The sequence below is a fragment of the Condylura cristata genome, unplaced genomic scaffold (assembly GCF_000260355.1).
Source record: "Condylura cristata isolate star-nosed mole 26May11 unplaced genomic scaffold, ConCri1.0 scaffold00014, whole genome shotgun sequence".
In the NCBI taxonomy this organism is placed as follows: domain Eukaryota; kingdom Metazoa; phylum Chordata; class Mammalia; order Eulipotyphla; family Talpidae; genus Condylura; species Condylura cristata.
In genome coordinates this window covers 52,062,148-52,081,352 of record NW_004567115.1, presented here as the reverse complement: position 1 = coordinate 52,081,352, position 19,205 = coordinate 52,062,148, and the positions used below count along the sequence as shown (strand labels likewise).

Sequence of the window (19,205 nt, the reverse complement as noted above, 5' to 3'; positions counted from 1 at the left end):
TGAAGCAAACTTATTTGTCCAAATGGTCCTACCTGCTAATCTTGGTAAATGTATGTGCATATGTTTATCACATACATATCTTTATAACTGTATTATCTATACTGATATATAACTGAAAATGTACATTTGAACTTTTCACAGCTGCTTTTACCTCTTAGATTTTCAGGTTTTAAATGCTTATTGTCAGCTTGTTTAAAAGATATTTCACCACTATGGACTACAGATCTTCCACATGGCAATTCTAAGTTACCACTATACTCTCAAGTTTTAACATCTTTAGGAAGAACTGTCAATCATAATTAAGGCTTCAGTTTTATTTCTGACAAACTCCTGCTGTAGATTACTTCACTGTAACTTATCTATAGGCTCTCCTGACACCATGTAGTGATCATCTACTGGAGCTGTATATTTATTATCTCTATTCCCATTTTCCCTTAACTTTGACCCACTGAAACAGGAATGATTGGTACTAAGCTAAATCTTCCCAAACCTGTGTCTCCTAATACATTATTCTTAGTACCACAACCTCATCCTTCCGAGATTTTTATAGTTAATCATGCTTTGCTTTTTCTACCTTTTACCAATCCCTTACCTTAAGATAAAAGCCCCTGTGTTTCAAACTGAGGTTATTCTTTAAGATTTAGCTAAGGCTCATCCATTCACGTAACATATTAAGCTTGTGCTATGTGTCTTATAAGACACAACGAGCTCTTGATGTGCAAGGTCCCGTGCGAAGCCTTCCTAATTATTTGTTGAAAATTAACATCTCACTTCTTAGCCCTTAAAACTTGAAGTGCCTGTGCTTACCTGGTAATAGATATCTACCTACCTACCAACCTACCTAGCAACCAATATCAATCTACCTACCTACTCCCCTCCCTCAAACTTTTTGCTAAAATTAGAACTTTAGCTTCTTAGGGGTAGAAACCATGTCTATTTTTCTTCCCAGAAGTAATACTTTTAATATAATAGTTGCTCTAAACAATTTTGATATTTATATTGGAGGGAAAAAATTAAGAGTATGAAAAAAAAAAAAGCATCTTTTAGAAAAAGTATACTTACATTAGATTTAAAGATTAGAATGTGTCTGTTAGCAGTTAGAACCATAAAAAGAAGTTAAATCCCGCTTTGATAAACAGAATGGAAAAGGCTAATCAAGCAGCAAAAAGAAAGGGCTGACATAGAGAAAGAATTTGAATTAAAAGCAAATAATTTGAATTTTTTTCTTCATCATCATCAGAGGGGGGGAATCACAACTCTTATAGGTCAATCACTGAAATATTTATTATTCAAAACAACCTGAGAACACAGACATTTTTAGGGTTTTTGAATAAACAAATGAACTAACCTCATTAATTCCTCCACTTTATCATCTACATCTAGGTCCTCTTCTGAAGCTTCAAAACTGTATGACCTCTGGCCCATGCTGTTTACATGGTAGCGAGTTGGTGACATCTTTCCATTGGATACGGCCAGTCGCTCGTTATTCTCCCTCCCATTTTGATTGGTAGTGCAGGGCTGTGGGGAGGTATCGTAACTGTTGCTAGGCGATGGCGACATTCCTGAATGCTGGGTCTGCGTGGCAGCTGTAGCTGTAGAGGAAGAAGCTGGGACATTGTTGGTGCTGTTCCCAAAGGAACTTCCTCCATAGCTGGACCTTCTTCCAAACTTGTCACTATGCTCTTGATCAAGACGGTCCAAAGTTTCCAAGGCATGCAGGATTTCATGTTTAGTCATTCCGGTACGCCGAAGGCGCTGCAGCAAATCTATCTGCTCTATGGTAAATCTGGGTTCATCTGTATAGTGAGACATGGTTTCCAGCAAACTGAAAAATAAAATTTAAAGTTCTTTACTTACAGCACCTACAAAGAACATTGCAGAGAATGTGCAGAGAAGACATAGTATTTCTATATTAACTGCCTTCCTAAAATTAAGACATTATTTTAATTATACTGATAACTATTATTACGCATTTGAGCATGGAGTCATGGCGAACAGTGTGGCACAGCTTTTGAGGTAATTAGGATGGACATAAGCTCAGTTCCATATAGCATACAATTTTCTTTCTCCTCAGTAAATATCTGAATCAAAATTTCAGTTATGAGCCAAAAAAAAAATAGTTTGAAGCCTAGGCTAGGCGATTAGTCACCAGTTCTTTAGCCATCTCAAATTTATTATTTCACATTTTAAGTATGAATGGAAAGTTGCTGAAAATAATAGTTTGTGTATCTTGTTTCACTAGATATCAGCAAAACTGACCTAGGAAGTCTAACTTTTGCCAGGCACCTACTAATTATCAGTAAAATATCTAAATGGAAAGAGAGGTACATAAAAACCTCATTAAGCACCCTTTCACCACCCTCCCCTTGGCAATCTCCTAAGAATCTCCTCTCTGTAATGTATTCTCTCATGACAGGGATCCCAAGAAATGCATCTTTCACTGTTGTAGCCAAGCTGAACTATTCACTTTTCTAAGGAAAATGTTTCTACATCATGTGTAGAATGCCGGAAAATGTCTCAGAATCACTAAATATTAAGTTTATGGGGGCTGTCAAATATCTACTTTAGTTCTTTTCTCATAAAAACCTGGGCTTCCTATTTATGATTAAGTGAAATTCTTCTATTTCTATTTTTATGGTCCTAGTTCTAAATAGGATACACACATGAAGTAGACTTCTCAGTAAGTATCTGCTGACAGAAATAAATGCCAAGGAATTTTCTCATTCTTCACAGGTAAAAACATCTGCTCTGGCCAACCCCACCTATGCCATTAAGAGACCTCATTGGCTCTTCATCTCTCTAAACTAAAAATATATTGAACATCTGCTTCTTGGCAGCCACTGGGTAAGCATTTTATATAATGTAATCCCAACTAATCTTACAGCAATTCTCTGTGGCAGACTAAAAAGAAAAATTACATTGATAGTTAAGGAAACTAAGCCTCAGAGTTGCTTTACACCTTGCAAAAATTCTGATTAAGAAAAAAATTTAACTCTAGATATTACTGATAGAAAAAGGATGCATCTCTCTGCTTTTCGTTTCAACATGACAGGAATTGCTAGAATCACGTGACTGAAGGTACAGGTTATGGTGCACTCTTACCTCTCCAGTTAAAGACTTAGATAACACACTCTATTGATGGACCAGGGGGCCCTAAGAATAGCTGTTGTATTAAAAATCCTTGCTCCTTTTAGAATTTCTATTAGCTAATTTAGCGTGAAAGATATGAATTCTGTTTTTCCTGAACAGATAACTGGTTGTCCAGGATGCTTACTTGTGTCATACTGCTCTTCCCCAGGGGTCTGCAAAAGCCACCTTAACCATACTCAATACTCAGCACGAACCTGTATCTACCTCTGGATTGTCTACACTTTCCCCTAGATAGTTTTGTCTTTCACATGCTTCTAAAAATAAGCAAGCAAAAAATCTAGAGTTTTTATGTGGAATCTCTCAAGCTTCAAGACAGGCTGTTTAATACAAAATAAAAACACATAAGCACACACATCTTATGAGCCCAAAATAACATGATGCCGGTGATTTGTGTGATGGGCCATAAGCTCCGCCTTCCAATGAGACTCATCTGTTTCCCCAGTATTCATCTGTGACAGTCATCTATGTCCTGTTTCCATGACCGCATCATCCTTTTCTGGCTGGCTCGGTTTTTCCCACCAACACTTATCAACATAAAGAAAAGTTGATATATGAAAGTTGAAATAGAGTTATAGAGTGATCCCTGCCCCAGAGGTAACTACTATTCTGATTTTTTCCCACCACAGAAGTATTCTGGATGTATGTTCTATAGTCTATAAACCTACATAATTGGAATCTTTTAAAAAAATTATTTATTCATGCATACATAACTGGGATACAGGTAGGAGGTGCAGGGATGGTGAGAGAATTCACCATAGCCAAAGTAAGGAGCAGCACAAGCAGACTGATGAAGTACACTGTTGAGGGGAGCAGAGGGAGAGACAGGAGAGGTCTGCTGCGCCCTGTGGGTCAGCTCCCAGGTGGGGATCGAACTCTCAGCAAAGAGGCCGTGGCCAGCTTCACAGTGCTGTGCTTTAACCCGCTGTGCCATCAGGAAGGGCCCCATAATTGGAATTTCTATGTACTCTTTTGTGCTAGATTTCCTTTACTCAGTATAAAAATTTTAGATTGAACTATGACATTTTGTATCAGCAGTTTGTTCTTTTTTATTGCTGGGTAGTACTTCACTGTAGGAATGTATTATAGATTTGTTTATTTCATTTTGGAAACTTGGACTATTTCCTACTATTAGTTATTCTAAATGCTTTGGTTATTGTAACTGTACTAATTTTCTTGTTAGCACACAACCCCTCCCCAGAATACCAACCTGATTGGTAGGGAAAACTTTCAGAGTAGGTTGACTCATTTAAGCTTTCTAGTGACCAACTAAAAGAACAAAGTATACCTTACTTAGTACAAATGATCCGTTATTAAAATGTTCTGCAGAGCTATGCTGTTACATGACTGACACGTAGTCTCTGGGTCATTGGGCAAGGTTCACTGAAAAACAAACCTGGACATTCCCTAATATCTTATAGGAGGCATTTAACACTTCTGTCTGCTTTAGCTTTCAGCCCTTTGCCTGCTCTGTCAAATGCCTAGTCATATATTAGTTCTAGGAAGTTTTTCTGTTTTTTTTTTTTAAAGACTTATTTATCATGTATCTAAGAACAGGGGTAGAAGCCAGAGGTGCGGGGGTGGGGGGAGGTGGTGTGGGGGGTGGAGAAGGGACTCACCAAAGACGGAGTGGGGAGTAGAAAGGCAGATGTTCTGAAATACACTGCAGAGGGAAGCAGCACGCAGGTCAGGAAAGGTCTGTTGTTTCGTGTGGGTCACCTCCCTGGCCAGGGGTTAAACTTGTCCTGCAGTGGCTGAGGGTAGCTTTATAGTGCTGCGTGTTAACCCATCATGCCACCATGGAAGGCCACTAGGAAGTTCTTTTTAAAGTAGATGCCAAATCCTTTTAGCAATTCAAATAATTTACCCCCTTGATTTATGATCTGAGATTTCTACTTATTTATTTTTGCTTGAAAATTGAATAGATCTTTCCATTGCTAAATTCTGTCTTCATGCTCTCCAAATACTTCAGAAATTTACCTTGCTTTATTTAGACATGAGTGTTCCAAACTGTTTTTTATTATATGGAGACACACACACAATCAGTCATGACATTTCCCAGCTTGTTTTTATCAGGATAGAGTGAACTGTATGTAATTCCCTAAACTTCACTACATGGAGCACTCTGTAATATCAGCATAAAACCAGATATATAAATTTACCCATCACTGAAAAAATACCCAGCCCAATGCTTGACTCAAACTACCAGAACTGAAGATTCCATCTTACTGAAACAATGTGATACTCTTTGTCTTTCAGATTCACTGAGCCTTTTACTCCAAAAGTCAAGAAAGGAGGTGACACAAGCACCTGTCAGGGGTTTACAGAGAATACCCGGCGCTTCCAAACACAGGGCTGTGGGGCCGCTGCTCCTGGGGCACTGCGCCTCCTGTTCCGCAGAGCGCACGTGCAAAGAAGCAAAGTCTTGTGCTCCTGCAATGTTCAGGTAAGACTAGTGGAACATGAGCAGCTACCGTAACTGCTCAGAAGGACAGATGCTAGGCTGGTACGTTTCTCACCATATGGAAGAAGCCAGTTTGTGGGAGAATCCAGAAGACATAGCAAGAAACGCAGAGGGGAGAAGAAAGCTCTCAAGTGTTCATGTCCCTCATGCTAGTAGTTCCTAGACCCTGTTATACACCCTGTTCATGTATGACGATGTGAAAATAAATTTCCTTTAGGCTTCACCTTGTTTAAATGAAGTGTCTGTGTCCTGCACTGAGAAATCCCTAATGCAAAGATATACTTAAAGTAAAAGCATGTACAACTGCTGGAATGCGTGCAGGGCCACTATGGAGTGGAACAACAGGTCACAATGAGCAGGATCAAAATAACAGCCTGGCACTGAAGGTGTAATATCTTGCAAAGAAATGCCAAGACTAAAGCCTTTCTTGTGTATCAAGAATAATATTGCAATATGCAATTAACTTAAAGAAAGGTACAAATTCTGCTGTCTCCAAATTTTATTCCTTATAATGTACCTAGTTTAAGTGTAGAGACAGAGGCCATCTAAGTCCATGATAACAGCTCTTTCATAACAGAAAAAGAGATCAGGTAGGAACTGAATTAATTCTCTTACACAGTATAAGAAAATTAAGGACTGGGCACAGGATAAGGAACATCTTCACTTTAAATTACTAATCTGAATGCAGACTCAGGCCAATAATAACTGAAAGTGATGAGAAAAGAATTTCAACATTGCAGTCACACAGACAATGTTTAAAGCATAAAAGAACAATTAGATTCAGGAATTATGGCTCTGTTCATAAGCTGATGTTCCAGAAGCCCATACTATCAATCAGACCATAACAGAAAACATACTGCACAATCAGTTCTATCCCTTCTTGGAATATGTACCTAAACCCTTCCTGGATAAAGACATAACAGCCACAATATCCTGAAACTACATTTTCTACAAACATGTATTAAAGATTTAAAGCCTTGAGGAATGGTTATTCTTGAACTCACATGTGCAGAATGTCATTATTTACTTGTAAAGCATTAGCAGTTAATAAGATTTTACTAGTAACAACAACAAAAAACACTTTAGCTTGATTCTGCTATCTTCATTTGATCTATAATGACTAGGCAAAATATGATCTAGTCATAAATTAGTTTTGCTTTGCATATAAGGTATTTGTCGCATAATTTAATACATTCAGAGTCAATAATTATATTCATCAACGAAAGATGCACTCAGGACCTTTTTACTATTTATGGCACATCATTATTATCAGAAAGAAGTGGCAGTCTTAAAGTAAGAAAACGACAAAGAGTAAGAATGTAAGAAACAAAGATTTCCTGGAGATTGAGCTCAACAGTAAGGTAAGATTCTTGTACAATCCAAACCAAAAGGAGAACTGACTACTGCCTAAGGAAGAGGGCTATGATTACAGTATATGTTACAGGTAACAGTATAAAAAAGTCCTTTTCATAATAAAATTACTGAGAAAACTAGGGTTCCATTGCAATGTACCAGTCACACTTTAATAGTTACTTTAAATTATCACTGATTAAGACTAAGATTTTGTTATCAGAGCCACCATATGCAAGTTTGGGGGGAAAAATCTAAGTATAAACACGCAAGTCTATAGAAGGAAACATGTTTGATTTGGAATCAGAGAACAGGAGATCACTGAGACAAAAATTCACTCAACTACGTGCCAGGCACAGAGGATGCAGCAAGGAGCAAAGCAGGCAACCGCTCCTGGCCCAATCGGGCTGGTACTGCAGTGGGCTGTGGCCGGGAGTACCAAGAGGAAACGAAGGCCCAAAGCGATGCCGTCAGGACCTTTCACTTCCCAAGGACGTATTTACTTAACAGAAACTTATGTGACAGTGTCCATCTTTTGGGTCTTTTCCAGAGATTTTTTGATATTTAATCGTCAATGAGAAGAGAAAAAGATTTAATGAAAAATCTACATAATAAAGAAAACCTATCTTAATGTCAACCAAAACGGAAGGAACTGAATCAAAATGTAGACTGCACCAAATTTTAGAAGATACTTATGCTAGAGGCACTCCACATTAGATTCTAAAGATGCACTTAATGAGCTAATAGATACTTTATCTTCTTTAATATCTGAAATTCCGGGAATACTTTTATTCAGAGGCTTATTTAATATGAACTAGTGGTTACAGTTCATATCCTAGCACACACACACAAAATCTCTTAACATAATACCACCATCTCAATTTGTATTTTTTGCCTGACTCCAAAGAGAGGCTAACAACTACATTAGCTCACAGGCTTGACTACACCACCATCCCCAGCAGGGAAAGGGAAGGGGAGAAGGTGCGGAGAGTTTGCATACAAAAGACAAAGGGAACTTGAGCCCACTGTTGTGTTTGTCATAAGGACTCTAACACTTAGCTCTCTTCAACAGCTAGCCCAGTTATTTCACATGTTTCTAGGCTATCAAACAGTTTAAAATACTCATCTTATATACCACTGAAAATTAATGTCAGACTTTTAACTGAAAGCACAAAGGTAAAGGAAAACATTGATAGGTTTAAAAATTCATTCCTTACCACATGACAATGAAAAACCCTTCAGCTCTACAAGTGTCTGCTGTCAAATGTGGATCATAGTAACAGTTATTTGATAACTTCATTACAATTGAGAAGAGAAAACTTAAGCGATGAACTGGACACTTACACCACTGGAAAGGAACTGAGCATACTTTACACGCGGTGAATCAAAAGCCTTCCCAGAGATGCGCGGCGTTACTCACCATTCTGCAGAACAAAGACAAGATTCAGAGACTCTTGTTAATCAAAGGTGGAATGAAACTTTTACCTATACAACTTGAGGATATTCATAGTGAACAGCAGCTCATCATGCTCTTAAAAATTATTTCATAGTTTTACAATAAAACACTGGTTTGAAGCAGAATTAAAAAAAAAAAAAAACTAGAAAAAACGGATAGCTTGCAGTATCACTCATTTGGGAGAAGTAGTACAAGTCCTACCCCTGCCATCTAGCCCGCTATCAGCTGCCACCCAGGCAAACGGATGTAAAATGTGCTGGACAGACACGTGTGGTGGCAGTCACGCAGCGCAGCTACGGAGTCTTGTACATAAGAAACAGACTGCAGCATGACTGTAGTTAAAGTCTTAACGGTGGACAAATTCTGGTGTCTTTTTCCAAGTACATTATTTAGTTTACCTGCTAGCCAAACTGGAGGGACAATTTCCCTTAAGTCTCAGTTTCAACATCTTTAGAACAGGGATAACAGATAACTACTGCAAAGAGCTACTAAAGAAATCAAAACTCTTAAAAATGGTGGTGATGCATCATGTCATGCACTGCTGGTAGCCGCGCCTGCTACCACCAATTTTAAAAAGAGATGAATACCCACGATGCCTTCCGATTACTGAGCACCACGTGAGTTAGTAATGGAATGGGCCTAGTAACTTCTGTCTTCAGATTAGCATTCCACTGCGCCACTCACCATTCAGACACTCTGACCCCTTTCAATTCAGATATAGATCTGCACAAAAAATGAGATCTATTATTCATGGGTTAGGAGCAAAAGATCATGTTTTACTGACTGAACTTATTAGCAGTTTCAAACCATAATCTGAAGAGGCAACTATCTCCATTAATTCAAAGTTAAGATGATAAATTAGACAAAAGTTAAAAATGTTGATGTCAAAAACATTCACATTCAAATACACACTCAGCACTGAATGATATTAAGCAAGATCAAGTGTCTAATGGTGACTAACAATGTATGTGAGAATGAATAGGGTAAGGTTAGAAGCCCTTCACATCGGCATATCCTAAATTATAGGATGAATTTAATGAATTTCCTGTGATAGTTCATTTTTTCGCCGACTTGAATTCCTAGCCTAAAAAAAATAGATATAATGTACAAAGAAAATCTGAAAATGTGCTGGCTGTGCTTCCAAACAGCAATACTAAGCCACAAAACCAATTATTAGTGAACACACACATTTCACTCTTGTTCAAATTCATTTAAAATGTGCTTCACCCTAAACTTTCAAATCATAGCTAGAAGTAAATTTACAGTGTTTAAGGCTTTACATTTTTAAAAGACAATGGGGGGGCTCAATAGAAAGGTTGGAAAAAATACATAAAACTAGGAAGAAGGCACTAAGATACTACTAATTCAATACTAATATTGAAATTAATATATAAAGTTATTGAAAGCACACATAAACCCAAAAGCTAGCTCTTTGAAAGATTAAATAACACTCAGAAAATCTAGTTAAGAGTGGGAAAAGAGAAAACCAACAAGATTCAGAATCAAAAATTAAATACAACCGAAAATATAGTAGAGAATTCAGAAAACAAAGCTAAGACAAACATAATTTCATGGCAGTTCATTTGCAAACCTAAAAGAGAATAATAATTTCCCAGTAAAGTAAGAAATACTAAAAGCGAACCAAGAGAAATGTAATCTAGATTAGAAAAGCACATACCATAGATTAAAGATAATTAAAAATCTAGTATAGAGAAAGATACCAAGAACAGTTGGGTTCTCATTCTCAGCACTCTCAATCTTTAAAAAATATATAATTTGGCTAGTACTAAACCACAGAAAAACAAAAGACTCCAATTCATTGTATGAAGTCATAGCAACTTAACACTAAATCCAATAAAGATAATCCATGAAACATACTGATCTCACTTAAAAGTTAACTGTAAAAATTCTAAATAAAAAATAAAATTAATCAGAGTCTAGCCATGTATAAAAAATAGTTTATTGCTGTATCTGTTAACAGGGTGGTCCCTAGGGAAGGGGAGGGGGTTTCTAGGTTCCCTGCCCCACCCAAGGAAGGATGGAGCTGAGCAGAGAGGAGAAGCTGGAGAGACTGGAGAAAGAAGGAAGAAGAAAGGAAGCAGCCAAGCAAGGGGACCTGAAGGAGAGGCACTGGGAGCAGAAAGACATGTGAAGAAGCTGTGCTTGTCTTGGCCTTGGCCTTGTATCAGGGACTGGGGGAACATGCACGGAGACACGTGAAACGGATGTGGGTGAGAGACACTTGGGAGACCAACAATGGCAGCCTTTTTCTTGATTTTGATTTTGCTCCTTTCGTCTCAGACTTGCAGGGCCCCTTGTGCCCTCTTTCCAATGGGTCTCCACCAGAAGGTGCCTTAAGGCTTGTGGCAAGTTTTCGAGTCAGTTATCCTGTTTTGGGCCAACCATGTATGGCTGGGCAATTACCCACAAGGAGATGGTAACTCCAGGTGCTTTGTATGGAAACTACTTTATTCTTCCCCTTCTCTTTAATACACTGAGTGTATTAAAGTTTCTTTCCATTAAGGGAGTTATGCATTAGAGTTGTTTTGTCTTTGAGACAGCGATTGGTAGAACCTACTGAGATCTGGCAAGTTTGAGGGTCTCTGGGGTGCCCCTTACCCTGACCTGTGGCATAACTTACTGTGGAAATACAAGTGGTTCACTTTTAGGAATCAACAAAATCCAATATATCAATGAATTAAGAAAAAAAATTCACATGATTGTATCAACAGAAGCTGAAAAGGCATTAGGGTAAGTCTCGGAAAGCCACACAGGTGAGTGAAACTGAAGTTTCCATGATAAAACTACGGAAAATAACAGAAAATTAATTTTTTTTTGGAAAAAAGAACAAAAGCAAGCACTCAACTGCAAAATAAAAAAAATTAAGATTGTATGTGCACAGTGAATATATGTGTATGTAAATAACTGCACACACCTATATGGCATACATATGAATGCTTAAGTGTAGATGTACTACTATACCGAGAACTTGCTTCTATATAGAAGTATGATGCTCTGTGAAAGAGATCACAAAGATTACTTTGATAAAAGGGTAGGAACTAGACAATCAGAGATGGATTTAAAAAAAGACTGATTAGGCCCTCCCTGGTGGCGCAGCGGGTTAAAGCACAGCACCGAGAATCTAAAGCCGCTTCCACATGAGTTCGATTCCCGCCTGCCCCGGAGGAGACCACATGGCGTGGCAGACCTCTCCTGACCCGCCCGCTGCTCCCCTCAGCAGTGTACTTCGTTGATCTGCCTGTTCTGTTCCCCACTCTGTCTCTGGTGAAGCCTCTCACCGCCCCTGAGCCTCTGGCCTGTACCCCAGTTCTGTATGCACAAATAAAAAATTTTTAAAAAAAAAAAAAAAGACTGATTACAGGAAACTTGTTTTAGCCATATAGATATTATTATTTGATAAATAAAATGAGTATATTTAGGAATTAGAGCAGGTATCTCACTAACCCCATTCGTAATTTCTTACTTGAAGATGATAGCAAACAGTATTTTAGCCAAACAAATAAAACTGCTGAAATACTGGAATACAAGGGCAAAACATCTTTTTGCTAATGATCTGACAGAATAACTAGAAAACTCAAGCAATTCTAGTAAAGGAAAATGAAATTAAAGAGAGGCACGATAACATTTAAAATTAATAATTTTTTCCTAGTTTAGCAGGAAACATCATAGAAAAAATATTTCATTCACAGTAGTAACTTTTCCCCAATATTTATGAAAAACTGTTGAGACATAAGCCTCAAAAGCTTTTTTAGTTTAGAGAGGATCTGAAAGTTACAACCAGAAAGTCCAAGAACCACAGAAATAAAAAAGTGAACATACTGACCACACATCAGAATATAAATCAAGACACTAATCCAATCAATATGGCATTGGGAGCAGAACAGCCACACAGATGAGTAGTGAGACTGAATACAAAAGTCTAGCACATATGAAAACCTGTACAAACTGATTAAACTTTAACTCAGCAGGAGAGGCTAAAATATTTTAAATGATAATAAAGCTACTTACCATCTAGTAAAAAACCAGATATTTATCTTACATTTTATATATAAAAGTAAACTCCATTTAAGGAGAAATTTAAAAAATATAGCAATGCAGTCTACAAAATTTAAAAGATGACATGCTTTTTAAAAATTCTTAGCATAGAGCAGATATTTTTAAAAGATAGAGTTTAAAATTTCCTAGTAACAGAAAGACAAATTAAGCAATTAAATAAGGAAAATTATTTGTGAGGAAAGAAAAATTAAAAAAATTTAAACTTACTAGAAGTCAGAGAAGGAACAACTAGTTTAATAATGAGACATCACTTAAAATGTCAAGAGATTGGTAATATTTCCTCATAAGGATACTGTCATATTTCTTTGGTCTCGATATGAGTTGTGACATCCCTTTGGAGAGAAAACTGGCAACAAATATTAAACTTTAACATCCTCCTGGGCATCTACCACACAGAAATAACAGTAGTCATACAATATGTACAAGTATGTTTGCTGTCATGTATATTCCAATGTCTTGTCTCTACAGTGTTGTTTCAATCAATACAGGAATGGCTGAACAAATTACATGATAAAACTGTAAAAATTCCTATTAGAAATGGACTCGATCATCAAATGTACTTTGATTTACACAATGCAATCTTTGAAAATATGTTTCATCAGGTGACTAGGGGATGTTCAAACTGTAGCACTAAGTAAGAAAAGCAGAAGGCAATCAAATGAATATGAATGTGTTTTAAAGAAAAAACTACAATTAAAAGAATCCCTCTATGTGTGTCTTATGCGGTAAGTCTATCTAGATACATACACATACACACACACGACATATATCTCTAAGACGTACTTTATACATCTAATATATATGTTACAACGTCTTAATACATATATGTCTAAATAAATGAACATAAAAAATAAGGACAGATTAGCGTGAGGGGTGGAAAATTTACTTGAGTGTGTGGAATATGGGTCAGAAAGGATAAATACATCTATGAAATACTCATGATAAATTTGTAAAAATTAGTACTACTGGAAATGAACTCAATTATCATGTGATTAGCTTATGAAAGGCCTAGGTAAAGTCAGGTTGAATAAAGAAGAAGCCTGTTGCCAGTTTTGTTGACCCATAAGGAAAAATATATACTTGAAAGGCCAGAAGAAATCAGAACATACAGATGCACCTGTGGCAGATGGCTCTTTTTACCCTTGTTTTTGTCTTTACCATAAAAAGGAGCAACTTCATAGAATGAAGGAAAAGATGAATTTCAAATTTTTGCCTATCCCAAACCCCTTTTTTCACCCACCCAGATACCACTCAAAATTCCTTCATACATTGTACACATGTAAGTATATCTTGAGGATAAATTCCAGGCAGAAGAACTGCTATGTCAAGAGTCCATATGCCTTATGATACAGATTTTGTCTGACTGCCTCCCCAAATGGCAGCAATTTTACTCTCACCTTCAGGTAATGCTAATTGTGAATCCAGTATGTCAGCGGTGATTTACAAATAAGGTTACAGTGTGCGGTTCGGAATATCTGTATCAGTCAATAATGGTAAACACAGAAAGGGCAGAACATTTAAATCATGAAGAATGAAATAAACAAGGAGCATGAAGAGTGGAAGCAGCAAGCACAGTGAGAGGGAGAGGAGGGCCTGGCTGCGGCCCCGGCAGCAAGCACCCTCCACAGGAGCATGGCTGGGGTCACGCCACAGCTAGTGAGTCCTAGGAGCCCAGATTTGGAGACCAAAAAAGAATTCTCAGTCTAAAGTCATTACAGAGCCCCCCTTTGCTGCTGTTAGCACCTTACACAGAACCCAGTGTCATCCATCTAAAATAGCTATTTAAAGTGAAACCAAAGAGAAAAAAAAAAAAGTGTCAAGACACAGAGGTGCACAAATTATCACATGAATTGGACACTATTAATACTTTGGATTACAGATGAGGGCCTGACCTTTCTTGACTAGATGCAGCCCTTTCTTTAATCTCAGTCCTTTTGTTCAAAAGTTAACTCTATTAAGTATAATATTAAAAGTTTCCTGTGAATTCTTACAAAGACAAAAAATTGAAAATATTAGTAATCTGCATGCCTAATACACAACTGTATTTTACATGGTGTTTAAAAAAATACTTATGAGAAGTTGCAAATATATACAAAAGCAGAAAGCAGAGAGTGAAAACACCTATGTACCCATCACTCAGCTTAAACAATTAACAATTCCACAGTGCAGCTCCCGTTGCAATGGATCTTTTCAAGCAAATCCCAGATCTATTACTATTTCAGCTCAGCAAGCTTCAGTGTATATATGCTTTATGCCCAATCCAGAATAGACTATACACATTATTTAGGAAGTATACTTGGGAGTATGTATATAAAAAAAGACTACCACTGTCAGAAAAGAGTAAAATAAAAAATATTTAATTACAGAGACACTTGGTAGTAGCAATGATTCTGCAAAAAGTCATGTTTAAGATCGTACTTTGAAAAAGGTGACACATTTGTTTTTAAAAGTTGAAATAATTAAAAATCCATTTTTAAAAATAAATAAATAAAATCAACGTTTTAGGAAGTTAACTAGGTGCTTCTCTTGGGACAAACGTTTCTCCCTTGAACAATGCCAGGTAAATGAAGACTTTTACATCTAGCTGTGATTCTGGGGGTGAATATGGCTGGTGACTTGTGAGGAAAACAGAATCAGAAATTATAGGAATTAAAAATTCATCTAGGTCAGAACATTTAATTCTTAAATAATGCGTCGTGTAGCTTCAAACTATAAATAACGACTACTCCCAGAGCCCAGACACTCAATGGGCACACACAAAAACAACAAAGGTAGGTAATTAACTGACTGACCTTAAGTAAGTAGTGTGTTCTTAATTAACTTCCTTTTATTCACTACAACTGTAATTGAAGTACTTATGCCAGATTTCACCCACCCTCATAACAGATTCAGGATACTATTTTTTATCATTTCTCTGAAGCAAATGTCCGACTGGATACAGACCCTGTACAACAACTCAAGCAACAGATACACCACTAAAGTATCCGAGGTGTGTAATTTTACTTATGGCTTATGATTAGAGGTAAGGATGTCACATACCATGGAGATTTTTATTCCAAAAGAATTACTATATCCCCTACTTTTTAAATTTTATAGATCTATAGATACTGCTGTAGCTTTTACTACAATTCCAGTGACAGGTAAGTTTAATAAAGAGTTTTGCTGATAAAGTCTTCCTTTTATAGATTCTAAAGCTATTTCTTGTAATTTCAGCTTACTTGTCTGGCCAAATCAATAGACTAAATCTCTTTTCTCTTCCACAAAGTAGCCTTTTAAATATTAACATAATCTTTGCAAAGAGTACCCATGCTAAATATCCTGTCCACATTCTAGCTTGAAAAAAAGGTGTCTTCACCTCTCATTATCTTGACTGCCTTCTTCTCTTAAAAGAAGAAGAGTTGGACAGATAGTATAATAGAGCAGCCATAATACAGGGAAACTCTTAGTTTACCCATTCTATACCTCAAATTATATCACTTTTCTATCACAAGCAAGTCACTTCTTGGGTACCTATATTACCACCTAGGGACACAAGTCTCCTCCAAGTCATTCAAGTAGCACTGATCAAACACCTGAGATGTGGCTGATCAAAACTGCCCTTTAACTCACTTTTTTTTTTTTTAAAGATTTATCTATTTAAACATACAAGAACTGGGGTACAGACCAGAAGAGCATAGGGTGAGAGGATTCACCAGAGACAGAGTGGGGAACAGAACAGGTAGATCCACTGAAATACACTGCTAAGGGGAGCAGCGGGGAGACAGGAGAGGTCTGCCACGCCATGTGGGTCACTCCCTGGCAGGGGTCGAACTCATGCCGCAGTGGCTGCAGACAGCTCCACAGTGCTGCACCGCCAGGGAGGGCCTTGCTTGTTTGTGTGTTGATTTGTTTTTTAAAGCAAAATCATTTCATACTTGTTGTCCTTGTCTTCTAAGTGTGTATCATTATCTGACATATTACATACTTTACTTATTACCTGTACTTGTACCCAAAAGAGGGGTAATAACAAGCACTATAATGTTTTTGAGGTAACTATTCATATGACAGCTATATTTAACCCTAGATGACCCTGAAGCCTTATCAGTAACAGCCAGAAGAGCCACGTGAGGCCCACATGGCCCTAGAATTAAAGTGGAGGGCTAATGGAGGCATTCTAGTTTCCCATCACTGTAAATACATGGTAGTTTCTGATGACAACTATAGTTAATGTTAAAACAATTACATAACTTGAAAATAAAAATATACACTTCTCTATTATTAATAGTAGGTCACGGGTAAATTTTACTGAACTATATGCTAAAAAACACTAGGAAATATGTATCCTTGAGGTTGAGCCACCATCTCTTGACACAAGCTATCAACTTCTGTCGTCTTGACAAATTCTGGGCAGAAGGGAAAACCTCTGAAAGATCAAAATTTCCATTGCTAACTTATGTTAAGACCGCCCTTTTTTGTATAATCATATTATCAAAAATATTCTGAGCAACCATCAGCTTACAACTGGATTGCCTTAGCCTCATAAGGTGGCTGCCTGGCCCAGGCAAGCAGGAGCGGCTGGGCAGGAAATTCCTCTGTCTCCTGAGACAAAAGGCAAGCCCCAGGAGAGATAAGACCCCTAGGGCATAAAGACTCCAGGGAAGCTTCCTGGGTCTTTTGAAACAAAAAGCAAACTTCAGATAAGACTTCCAGGACTTAAGGACTCACGGACAATTCCCTAGCCTTGTTTACACAGGTGTTGCTTAATGCAAGACTATAACTTCTTAATTTACTCTTTTCTTAAATATTCACTAACTACTCTGCTAGCCTTAAATTACCCTTTTCTTAAACAAACACTAACTTCTCTCTGCTAGCCTTAAGTTAGCCATTAGCTTCTCTTTAGACAATCACTGATGATTCTGCTAACACAATTTACTCCTTCTCTGAGACCCCTAACAATCCTTTGCTAACAGCTCATCCTTTCCCAGACCCTTATCCTTTGAGTTACAGCTATACATCCATATACATGACAGTTATCACAAATGTGTATAATTTAGTATACAGTAAAGTGTCAGGAAGAGGATGCATTGTTTCCCCTCTTCCTTGGGAACATTTATAGAGATTTCTCATTAACTTACCCTATACACTACTGTAATAAACTACTTGCTACACAGTATAAATGAAGACCTGCTGAGAAAACAGGCAGGAAGAAGACTTGCACTAAACACTGACTCCTGGGTCTTCCTCGCTTCAGCTCTCCTTTCCCCATTTTTGGAATCTCCACACACCAAAGCTGGATCCCTCCTAAAGACCCTGTCCCCTGCTGCGTGTTGAGGCCAGTCCCTAACAATCTCTGCCTCTCTGGGGCCCTAGATGTATGGACTCTGATCAAGAGCACTGCCTACACCATCAGTTTAGATGCCACTTTCTTTCTGTACATCAGTTTAGATGTACAGTAGTAGCTGTACATCCAGTGGTTTGATTTCAGATTTTTTATTCATTTAAGTCAAAACACATCTATGGAGAACTTATTGTGTATTATTTAGCATTCCCTATTGCAAAAGTCTGTGTGCTCTTCTCCCATGGGGAATACTGTTAAGTTACACATGATCTTGCCTCATCTTACTGAGGCACAGCAGACAGAAGTCTATCCCTGTCAGTTCAGGAGCGCTGTTACCAGGTTGTACTGTATAGCTGAATCACATGGGTACATTATAAAGCATGAAATCCCTAGCCAAAGCAGAACCTGCTCAGTCTATACTAACTGGAGGTAGGAGTCCAGAACATTTAAAACAGCTTCTGAGACAATGTCACTCAGAAACTACAAGACAAGAGAGAACTCTTACATTGCTGCAATGTCAGTATCTCTGTGTAAAATATAATGCCTAGGCATAAAGGCAGCAGCACTGAACATCAAACACCTAACATATTTCCTAAAATAACTACTACTTTCTACATCAACATGTAAGCAGACTACCTAACAATTTAAGTAGTTATTCACAAGTGATGGGAAATCAGGTATCACTTAAGATAGGACTACTTCAAGTTCATATGCTAGAGTTCTTATATGCTAAACTTGGTTAAAGCAACTAAAATACTCCTGAAATAGTCTCTAACCTCTACTCATCTTATAAAGCACCTGCACCAGGCAAGCAGTTGTCTTAGCACTTCAGAAATGGACCACTCCCTCCCTTTCCTTTCTACTAGCCTTAGTGACAGAAAAGGTCCTTTACAAAACTCTCTTCTAGTAGACTATCAAATACACATTCATTATACTATATTGTAATTCTGCACTATAATTCATATGTAAGTTTGTCTTCCTCTCTTGGAATGTGAGTTTCTTAAAAAAAGGGCAAATTGTTTTTTATCAATTGTAGTTCCAACCTCTACTAAAAAGCTAGCAAAACTATAGGAAATAAATCTTCACTTAGTGAAGAAATGAAAGAGAATACCTATTTTCAACTCTTAATTCAAATACAACAATCTTAAGGTTTGGATCCTAAAACTTAGAACAATACCCTAAGCTTCTAAGCTAAAAATTAATGCAATGGTGACACAAAGGGTTAAGTCTCAGTACTATGAAGCTATCTGCAGCTATGCAACATAAGTGTGATCCCCAGCCAGGGGACAGACCTCTCCTGTCTCTGCTGCTCCCCTCAGCAGTGCATCTCTGTAGATATGCCTGTTCTGCTCTCCACTGTCTCTGGTGAATCCTCTCACCTTCACCCCCACCCC

The 19,205-nt window shown here is 37.6% G+C and overlaps 1 protein-coding gene across 5 annotated transcripts in view; it reads right to left on the bottom strand.

Annotated features, from left to right (window-relative positions):
* Nucleotides 1-19,205, bottom strand: part of HMBOX1 (homeobox containing 1) — a 107,432-nt gene that overhangs the window by 79,250 nt on the left and 8,977 nt on the right. For all 5 annotated transcript variants that reach the window (XM_012724881.1, XM_004682428.2, XM_012724882.1 and 2 more), the window contains exons 2-3: nt 8,306-8,385; nt 1,349-1,825 (exon numbers count right to left, since the gene is read on the bottom strand). In XM_012724881.1, the coding sequence (XP_012580335.1) occupies nt 1,349-1,825; nt 8,306-8,328 (500 nt within the window). In that variant the 5' untranslated portion in view covers nt 8,329-8,385. The remainder of the gene's footprint in view (nt 1-1,348; nt 1,826-8,305; nt 8,386-19,205) is intronic.